The 10,925-nt window shown below is 50.2% G+C and overlaps 1 protein-coding gene across 1 annotated transcript in view; it reads right to left on the bottom strand.

The window, feature by feature from the left end:
- Positions 1–2,533: 2,533 nt before the first annotated feature.
- SPSB4 (splA/ryanodine receptor domain and SOCS box containing 4) overlaps positions 2,534–10,925 on the bottom strand; it is a 76,138-nt gene continuing 67,746 nt past the window's right edge. The window contains exon 3 of the mRNA XM_019747450.3: positions 2,534–3,978. Coding sequence (XP_019603009.1) covers positions 3,851–3,978 — 128 coding nt within the window. The 3' untranslated portion in view covers positions 2,534–3,850. The remainder of the gene's footprint in view (positions 3,979–10,925) is intronic.

The following is a 10,925-nucleotide window of genomic DNA, read 5'->3' as shown; positions in this document are numbered from 1 at the left end:
CACTATGGAACAAAAGAAAACACATCTATAGACTGCAGCGGGACTGCCCAAGCTCCCAGAACTAGAGGGAACCACAGGCCAATTCCTTGTGTTTTGGACTAAAAGTGGAGATTTTCACTCTTTGTCATGGATCTGACATGGTCTCCTGTCCATTTGCTGAGGCACAAATGTGCCTCCTACTGAGAGGCCGCAGCTGGGAACAAGGTCCTGGGGAGTGGGCATAGCTGCCCTGGCACAAAGTAATCACCATGTTACATGCTACCTGCTGTCACTTTGGTTGTAGCATCGAGAGGTGATGCAATCTTTGTTTCTTAATGAAAGATGGCCCCCAAAGAAGCCAAATACTGGCACAAGTCACGGGGGAGAAAAGCAAGGGAAAAAGAAGTGACCTTTATCCAGAAGATAGAAATGTGAGTGAAGTGTGAACTGGGAAACTCAGCAGGGCTCAGATCTGTGGGGAACTGTACCCACCATATGCCACACTCATAGACAATTCAAAAGCCATTAGCAGGCTGTTTCAGCAAGTGCCTCCATCAGAAATGGGTCATGGAGAGGCCAAACCTCAGAGAACATGCCAAGGATGGGAGGGTTATGCTGGGCACTGGCCCTGGGCAGTGATCATGAGACCAGGGAAAGGCCTTCAGTGGTGCATAGAGGGGAGGGGAGGGTACTACTACACAAGGAAGCCTGGAGAAATGTCACACATACACAGGCAAACTGAACTGGAGCTGGGACAGATTGGCAGCACAGTGGCACCTGACCTTAGCTCTGCTCACTGGGGTTCTCCTGCTTTGAGGATGGAGCAACTGGAAGTTTCCTCAACCCACTGGCTCCTGACCTGTTTCATGTATTTGCCTCTCTCACTTTTAAAACTCAGCACCTACCAAGGCTTCCTTGAGCACTGTCAGCAATGGGTCTTTCTACTCCCCATTCTATAGCCCCCATCTTTTCCTTCTGACATCATCTTTTTCTTAGTTTTTGTGTTTGTCTCCCCCTTAGAATGTGAGCTCCAACAGGGCCAGGTCAGACCTCCTTCTTCCTGTCTGTAGGCAGTACTGGGCGCACACAAATGGCTAACCAATACCTGCAGAATGGCGGAGGGGGCGATGGCATGAGGTCCCATAGGCCTCGAAGCCTATGTTCTAGTCAAGCCTAGGTTCTTGACTAGAACAGGATGTCCTTCCCTGTCCCCAACCCCCAGCACTTTCCTTACAAGTTCCATGGGCATCCCAGCTGCCTCCATCTTGCAGGCCTTTGTGGAGCCCACGTGTCTGGTCCAGGGCTGTGTGGAAAGGAGCAGGCCCAGGCCCTACCTTCCCAAGGCGCATAGCCTGCTGGGCAGATGAGACCACAGAGCAGAGAGGGGTTCCATCCCAAGTGCTTGGGAGAGGGTCCTAGGTCCCCTCCTCAGGCTGGGAGGCGAGGAGCTGACTCTCAGGGCAGGCAGAGGTTGGTGGGTGGTGAGGAAGGGCTTCCTGGAGGAAGGTTGATCTAAGCTGATCCTGGAGAGAGTAAAGTGAGGATGGGGAGGGCATTGCTGGGGTGAAGGAAATCACATAAGCAAGGCATGGAAGCCGAGCCAAGAAGGATGCATCCACGCTGGAGAGCTGGTGCTGAAACTGGGACACTAGGAGGGAGAGGAAGTGTCCCCAGTCATTGGCCACCTGGTCAGTCCCCACTGGGTGCACAGGAGGAAGTGACTACCCAGGGTCACAGCGTGTACATGATAAGGCTGAGCCTAGCCTCCAGCCCCAGATCAGAGCCATGGAAGAACACTGCTTCTGGGGCATGTGCAACATGGCTGGCTCTTTGGGTCGGTCCTCACCAAGGTGGTCTTCCATAAAGAAGCAGGTATGGAGAATGCCTCTTCTTCCAGGAAGCCTTCCCTGCAGGCACTATCCTTCCCCACCTGCTTCATGAGTTCCCTCTCATTAGGCTGCACTGCAAACGTTTACCCTGGGGATGGGATATATATGTGTGAATGCTAGATCCTTAGAGGTTGGCACAGTATGTGTTGGTGGCCCCTATGGCCGAGTGCGTGTTGTGCCAGTCCTGACCCAAACCCCAGCTTGAGATGGCTCCTGACCTGTTTCTAGCCCTGAGCCTGACTAAGCCACACACTCACCATGCTTCAGCAATTTGCAATGAAGCTTGGTGACAACATGCACTTCCAAAGTCCCACCTTTGGTTCTACTTTGCAATGGTTGTCCCATCGGGTTTACCATGCTTGACTCTGTGTCCCCTGCAGAGCCCTCTTTGGACATCCCAGCCTTGGCATTCAGCAGTTTGACCTGTTTTCTCACCATCACTGCCAGCTTGGCATGGGCTCAGGACCCCATCACATTCACTCTTCCAGGGCAGGCCTTTGTAAATTGGCTAGAGTTTGGGTTCAACTGGGGTCAAGAAGACAAAAGAAATAAGAAGTGTCTGGGGAGGAAATCACATTCGGCCTTCTGAGGGTCTGGGGACAGACCAGCCAGGTTGAGAGAAGAAGCCATCTCGGCCCCTCCCCAAAGAGCATTTAGTAAACAGCTGAAGGACTGAATGACAAACTTTATTAGAAACGCTCCTCATTCATCAGTCAAATTCACATTAAAGTGGGGGGAGGCAGTGCCGTCTGGGGCTCTGGGATTCCACTGCTGTGACAATTTCCAGTTAAAAATGAGTCTGGGCAGAGAGCATTGGAAACACGTGAGAGATGCCCGACGGAGGTGGTGGCAGCAGCAGCAGCATCGCAGGACCAGGCTCGGAGTGGGCGGAGAAGGCGCCGCCCACATCCACCCTTCCAGTTACAAGGCTGCCCCTACGGGGTCCCAAGCTGATAAATAAACAGCATATCACACACACATTTGAAACAGAAACAAACTCGCCCAGTAAAGTGAAAAAATAATTCACTCAAATAAAGCTTTGTGGCAACCAGGCTGCATCCTGAGTGGACAGTTGCCTAGAGACCCCAAGAAGGCTCCCCAGGCCAAGGACATCATCCACTTGGGTGTCACATGCCCCGAATCCCCCCATTAGCACCTCTGGACTAAGTACTGCCCTCACTCACCATACTCCTCTTTTAAAATGCAACACGACTTAAAATCATAATGAAGGAAACACTCCGTTCCTGGGGTGAATTAGTCAGACTCAGCTTCCCTGAATAGAGGTGCCTGGGGCAAACAGAGACAGTGGGCAGGGGTGGGGAAGGAGGGCAAGTAACAGGGATAAGTAAACGACTTTCAGAGAGGTAAGCTGGAAGGTGTTTAAACACTGCTCTGTCCACTTGCCAGTTCTGGTCTCCTCGGGCATCCCTGGGGAATCATCTTTTAAAGGGGCACAGAGTCCTAAAGGGTCCTGACAATCCCACTGCCCTGGCAAGGGGTGGGGGCCCCAAGGGGCACCGCATCAAGCTGCTGTCATCATTCATTATTCAGAGGCAATTTTCTCCTGGAGCTGGCCAGTTCTACCTGGCCCTGTCTGCACCAGGCACACAACAGGAAGTCTCCTGCCCCAGTGTTTTATTCATTCTCTCGAATATAGAAACAGGCTCTCTGATCAATACCGGCGGCTGCTGTGTCCTGGTGGGCAGGCAGGACGTCTTCTGGGAGCAGACTCCAGGCTCCTCGTAGCTTCCAAGGAGGTGTCTGATGTGGGAGAGCTGCTTTGAAGGCAGCAAATACTGTTGGCAACAGACATTCATTTTTAAAGTTGGGAACATGTCCTTTGCCTTTCAAAAAACTGAAAGTTCTGGGGAACCGCAGTAAGGAGGAAGACCCCTTCCTGAATGTACTCTGTGTGACGGTAAAATGAAAGGCTGGGCCAGTGTGGGTGCCCACTGCAGCCCTTCAGCGCCCCCCAACGCAGCTCACTGGTACTGCAGATAGTTTTTGAGAGACTGAGGCAGGGGCAGCGAGCGGATGTCCCGCAGGCGTGGGCGGCCCAGGGCCAGGCGGATGGATCTCCGGCACAGGTCCATCAGTGGCAGGGGCTCAGCTGCAAAGAGATGGAAGAGAGTTAGAATCTCGCCAGTGCCTTCCTCACACCTTTCTCCCACCCACCCACCCACTGCACGCTGCCGGCCTACCAGCTCCTCTGAGCTGAACTTTAGGGCCAGGGCTCCTCCTCTGAGAAGCCTTCTTGGGTTATACTAGCCTTAGAGCAGTGTTTTTCAAACTGTGGAATGCAGCTGATTAGACTAAAGAATCGTGACATCAATGCAGTGGGTGACCAGCAATTTTAAAAAACAAGAAAGAGAAAATGGAGCGCAATGCCCGTAGCGAGGGTAGATATTGTCCCATGAAAATTTTGTTTCTGATGTAGGTGCTTAGTGTGTCTCAGTGTAAAAAAGGCTTCTTTCTCACTACTGGTCTTGATGAAAATGAGAATGGCTGAGCTGGGGGAGCTGAATGAGGCTTCATCTGAGAAACAGGTTAGCTTCAGAGAGGCTGTTTTAAGTGACTCTGAACCCTCAAACTTCTCCTGTAGCCTCCTTTGATGGTCCGCAGAGGGATACACTTTCTTCTAAAACTCAGTTCTGGACAAATTCACATATTAAAATCCGTGAGCCATGGAACCTCTGGAATTAAGACTGAGTCTAATTAGGTTGGTTGCAGACACACTTATTAAACGCTTATTCTCTTCCAAGCCCTCTGATCAAACACAGGGGTACAGAGACGACTAAGCCAAGACCAGAGACAGCCCTGGAAGTGGAGAAAGACTGGAGGTCTGAGAGTTTTCACAGGTGAATAATGAGAGGGTAACAGATGCAATAATTCCTAAATGCACTGGAACAGATACCTAGCAGTACCTGCATGGAAGGGATGTTTCAAAGTTTCAAGAGAAGATATGTGAATGGGGTTTCGAAGGGTGAATAGGAACTTTATGTGAGTTGAGAAAGGTGTTCTAGGCAGAGAGAACAGGCATAGGCAGAGAGGCATAAACCAGGACAGGATGGGAGGTCTGGAGAGAGAGGAACGGTCTGGTCATTGCATCGGGAATGAGATGACAGTGGTCACGTGCTGTCTCATACAGCTGGTACAGGCCTAGTTTCCCCAAGGCTACAGGAACATACTAGAGGCCTAAAGCTGCGCCTCAACACTTTTTTTTTGGTAACAGAACAAGTGATATTTTAAAAGCTTTCTATAATGTGCTAAGATACCATAAAATTGTAAGTGGCAAGTACTCACAGAGTTGAGATAGGAATAATATCACAAGGGGTGGGAAGGTGGTCAAGAATGTGTTTTATAGGAGTTTCCATTTGCTAGAGCTGCAGAATTAATAAGGAGAGCCATTAAAAATAAAAGACCTGGCTGCTACGTTGGAAGCCATGCACAAGAGAGTATCCAGCTCTCCTCCACTTGAGAGACCGTGCGGGGGTGTGTCTGCCTGGAGTGTTAGTGGCTTTAAACACGGTCACCTCTGTATCCTCTGTATCCTCGTTTGGTCCTCATACAAACCCTCACAGTTGGTCGGGGAGGCCCCGGGAATCTCCTCTTTTCCAGGCCCAGAAGGCAGATCACTCACCCCCAGTCACATGGTCACACACTTGACACCTCCTCACGGAGTCCCTATCTCTCGCCCAGCAACACCCCTGCGACCGAGCTCTCTGCCTCCTATCCTCACCTGGCTCTGATCCCACCTTTGCACTCCCTCCCCCAATCAGGCCTCTGCAAACCCCTTGCCCTCCCCCACCCAACCCAAGTCCTCCCATCTTTGATATCTTGCTGGAAGCTGACTTCTCCTCTGCAAGTTTCCATGATCTCTGTTTAGTTCCTATAGCACCAATGCTTGCTTCTGGACCACTGGATATTGGGGAGAAAGAAAGCCAATGGTCCACATTTAATGAGCAATTGCGAGGCAATGTGAGGGATGAAATATAATTATAGTTACTCTTTATTGAAGGCTTATGACATGGCCAGGCACTGTGCTAGGCTCTTTATTTGTATCAACTCACGGGAAATGTATGTACCCAACTCATATCACAACAACCTCCTGGGGTAGGAACTATTGTTATTATTCCCATTTTAAGGAGGAAGACAGGGAAACACAGAGAGGGTAAATCACTTGCCCAAGGACACACAGGTGGTGAGTGGCAAAGCCAGGAATTGAACATGGGCAACTGAAAGCTGGAAACTGTCTTCTATCTTAACCAAATTTTCTGAGCATCTGTTCTGTACCTTTTGCTATGAGAGGTTCATCTCACTTAGATGTAATGGTGCCTGCTTCAGAGAAAAGGAAATGGAGGCTCAGACAGATGAAGAGGCTTGTCCAGAACCAAACAGCCCCAAAGTCTGTACTTGGAACTGTATGCTGCCTCCCTTAAACATCAGGCAATCATAGAAGGTTGCTTTAAGTGAGAAGTGAAGGAGAGGGTTACCTGTCTCCCAGGCTCACGGTCCATACACAGGCTCTTACTCTGGCTCCGACCACTTTCCAGCTCAGCACTACCCCCCTCTCCTGCCATGAGGTATGCACCCACCTAAACTGGCTGCCCTGAAACTAAGAAGCCTTTTCTGCTCTCACCCCTACCCATCGCAGCGCGGACCCCCACCAGCTACAATCCCATCCTCATGTGTTTTGGGACCTCCAGGACTTTGGAGTTCCCAACGTGGAGCTCAGGTTACTCTGAGCCTTATGTCTTTATCTGTAAAGCAGAGCCACAATTCCCAGGTTTGCAGAGAGGATTAAAGGAAATGACAGGCACACAGTGTATCCTCTGGGGCACAATATGTAGCGGGAGCTCAGGAAATGTTGGTCCCCACTCACAGTGTGTTGGCGGAACACCTGGGCACACGGTACGCTGAGTACATTGCACCGAGCCCCCCTATGGTGGGAAGTGCCCGCGTCCTCCATTCAGACAAACTAGGCAAGGATTTTCAGCTTCATTCATTTCACAATGAATTGGTTACAAGGACACCGTGAACCTCCTACAGGACATGACCCTGACTCATCTGTCTTAGGACGCACAGCCCCCATCCTAGGCCTGTCACAGGGGGCTGGCCCAGAAATAATCTATTAAATAGATGAATGAATGGACTTGCTACATTGGGCATCTCTTCTACAGCTGTTCTAAGCTATTGAAGTAAATTGCTCTTACGTGGCAGCATTTCTGTCCTACCTCCCCGCTCCTTTAAACCCCCATGAAAACCCCCTTAATTGACAAGAGTCTTGTGGTGAGAGTTAAATGAGTTAGAAAGGACTTAGCACAGTGCCCAGCATACAGTAGGTGTTCAATAAATGCCACTTCTAGCTATCTCCTTCCCATCCAGGTATTTGTTTGGTTGCCCCTGGTGGGGAATTGCTCGGGGAGAGTTGTTAACAGCATAGACAAGCAGTTCCTTCTCTGATGGGCTTGCATTTTGTGTCAGGAAAATGTTGAGCAGTTGAAGTTTGAGAATCATTGTCAAAGCTTAAGAGCTTTCTTACTGCTCTAGGCACATACTAGGCCCCCAATGCCCAAGATGCTTACCCTTGTCAGCATGCCCAGCTCCTTGTAAGTTCCCTGCCTAATTAGGATCTGAAGACGAGAAGGGAAGATCACCTTTTATCTTCATTCCTCTACACTCACTGAATTCAATCTGGAGCCCAAACTCCAAAAGAAGAGAGAAAGGGGGGTGGGGCTCAGAGCACGTCTTTAGATCTCAATGTGAAATACCAACCATCTCGCCTAATTTCTGATGACCGCATGGCCATCTCGCAGTGCACAGAGAGAGCCCTTGCCATCCCCATGGAACTTCCAGAGCTCCGACGATGCCCGCCCTGCACTGGCTGGGGCCATCCCTCTCACTCCTCTTTCTCACCCCTCTTGGCTTTGGAACTTCTTAGAACTGCCAAATGCCCCGGCTTAGAAATGACCTCCCCGAGGGGAAGCGACACACAGAATTTTCCACCATGGGAGCTGTTCTCAGAAATATTTTCCAACCAAAGAAAAAAATTAAAAGGGAATCATTGTTCACAAAAGTGAATATCCAAGTGGCCAATAAAAGTATGACATTGTGCTCAACTTCCTGAATCATCGGGGGCATGCAAATTAACACCATAATGTGACTCTGAGATGTGCCAGCCAGTGTGGCTTGACAACGAGACAATAACAAGCGCCGGTGAAGCTGTGGAGCAACTGGAACTCTCTTCATGCTGCAGGTGGGCAGGTAAACGGGCACGGCCGCTTGGGAAACCGGAAGCACCTCCTAAGCTGAACCTATGGCCTGCGGTTTTACTCCTGGGTGTGCCCACGTGCACCAAAATGCACGTGCACGAATGCTCAAGGAGGCACCAAACTGCAAACAACAATTCAACTGTCCACCAACATGGGATGGATGTCTGAACAAATCGCGTGTCTTCACAGAGCTGAGTACCAATCTGCCAATGAAGAAACCACAGTTACATGAAACACACAGATGAATGAATCACTCAAACAGAATTCTGAATGCAAGGGAAGCACATTTTGTGCGACTTCCTCTATATCGAGTTCAAAGACAGTTTGATGAAGTTAGGGCAGTGGTGACATTGGGGGAACAGTGATCAGGAGGGGGCACGTGGGAGTTCTTGGAGGGCTAGTATGGGTCGGTTCCTTGCTTTGAATTCTGGCTATACCAGTGTGTTCCGTTTGTAAAAATCATCAAGCTGACTCACCTGAGATTTGTACACTTTCTGCATATGTTATAGTTCAAAAACAAGTTTATATTTAAAAAAAGAAAAATTAGTCACGGACTGAGTCAGGAGTGCCTCAACTCCCTGCTGTGTGGGTGTGGATATAACACAAGCCAGTGGGGTCAGGCTGGGGGGGAGGGGCTGGCTTGGAACCCAGCTCCTGCTCCCACCACCGGTGGCCCAGACAGCTGGCCCACCTTCTCAGAGCCATACTTTTCTCATCTGTGAAGTGGGGCTAGAACATCTGTCACGTGTTGTGACAATGATATGACACAACATGCCCCTTGCCTCTTATTTCAGGCCACCAGCCCCAGAGGTATCTTTAAAAATGGTAACAATTTACTTATTGTGGTTCTAAAAATGCCTCAGTACATCATCCTAATTGTCAACCACGCTATGCTCTGGAGGAAGATTTATTGGAGCCAGGGCTGGGTGTCTGGTTCTGCGCTAAAAATAGCACAAGGCAATCCTTTCCAAAGTTCTCCAGTGACCTGAATTTTCTGTAATTCTCCATCACTAACCACCTGCATGACCCCATGTAGGCCACAGAACTTCCCAGGACTCTGTTTTGCTGTCAGTAAAATGGGGGCGTTAGGTATCTGGTTATGATGATCTGTGTCTGTGATGGAAATGAGTGGAGATCTTGGCACAGGGATTGGTGGCTTAAGCTGCTTCCCTGGGCTGCTCAAAGTCCCCTCGGCTTACAGCGGGAAGATGCTAAGACATGGGTCACTACCCTACCCCCTTCCTTGCATTTCTATTTTGAGAAAAGATCAACATTTTAAGGTCAGGAGGTGAAATTCTTCTGCAACAGTTTTAGACACTGATCAGCAGATGGAGGGAGGTCTGAGCGACAGCCCTGAAATCTGAACTTGCGTAGACCCGGGGACCATTTTGTTTGTTTTCAGGAAAAGAAAGGAGAAGACACATATGTAGGCAAGCACACACACACTTTATGTGTCAGACACGGTGCTAATCACTTTTCCACAGCCTATGGCTTTGATGTCCAAAGATACTGAATTGCCTGCACGCCTCTGGGCATCTCCTCATGCGGTTCCTTCAGCTAGAACACCCTTCCCTGTACTGACTGCCAAGAGCCTGCCTCCTCTACTAGGACACAAATCAAGTGTGGCCTCCTCCCCAGCGACTTGGGTCCTCTGCTCTCTGGTGTCAATCCTCTTAGTTAATGACACAGACGGACAAATATATCTGTGGGCTCTGTCATGGCCAACAAAGACCTCGGCTCACATCTAGAAAGCATTTGGAATCTGAAGTTTTAGCAAGCTTTAACATTTCCCCAGAAAAAAAGGTTGTGATGACAGCTGGGACATAGCAGCATCTTCAGATGAACCCAGTGCTAACAAATGTCATCGGCACAGATGGTCCCCACAGCCCAGGTGGGGCCCGCCTGTTTCCCTGGGATAGACAGTGATCAAGTCACTTCACGTGCAAAGGAGCGCTGCACAGCAAAATGGTCCTAAATAATGCATGGCCTTCCCTAGCAATGCTGCTGGGCGGGATGTGGGAAACCTCCAAAGGGGACAACCCAGAACAGGTAGTCCTGGAAAATGCCACCTGAACTGTGGGGCTGCACTCAGGGGGCAGCCTGGGACCACATGCTTGTACCCCTCCCACCCAGCGTCTCCCCGAAATGACAGAACAGATGTGTATGCATGTGTGTGCGTGTGAAGGGCTTGAGAACAGTGCTGGAAAGCAAGAAAGGCAGCCAGCAGGCTAGACATTAGGGTAAATTCCAGGCAGACTGAAAGCATGCGGGATAGGAGGGTAGAGAAATCAGGCAGTGAACTGGTAGCCCTATATGCCAGGGGTGAACACGGCTCTCACTGAAGGCGTCCTGGAGAAACGCCCAGCTCCAGCAGTAAAGGGCAGACCGGGCATGGAGCAAACGTCGGGAGGAATCCCTTACAGAACAGTAATGCCAACACCCAGCCGAAGCCTGGGGAGCTCTCCGAATGAGGTGGGCAGCCTTGGGAGGCTCCTGGTCAATGCTGAGGTCCAATGGAGAAGCCGCATGCAGCCTGAGCAAGCCCTTCACCACCGCAGATGTGGCCACAGTGGATAGCAGGAACGGGAAGACACAGAAGTGCTGGAGGGTCTGGCTGCCCACCAGCTCCCAGACCCAGGACCTGACAGGAAAGTGTGTTCAGCAAAACAGTCTCACCCAAAGACCCCGTGGTGCTCCCAGCCAAAAGGGAGCTACGCTGCTGCAGAGCAGACAACAGCTATATTTTTGTATGTGTTAGTGGCTCTGAACCAAGAGCCTCTACTCA

The sequence above is a fragment of the Rhinolophus sinicus genome, chromosome 5 (assembly GCF_057876585.1).
Source record: "Rhinolophus sinicus isolate RSI-liver-muscle chromosome 5, RSI-T2T, whole genome shotgun sequence".
Lineage (NCBI taxonomy): Eukaryota > Metazoa > Chordata > Mammalia > Chiroptera > Rhinolophidae > Rhinolophus > Rhinolophus sinicus.
This window is presented reverse-complemented; position numbering and strand designations above follow the sequence as displayed.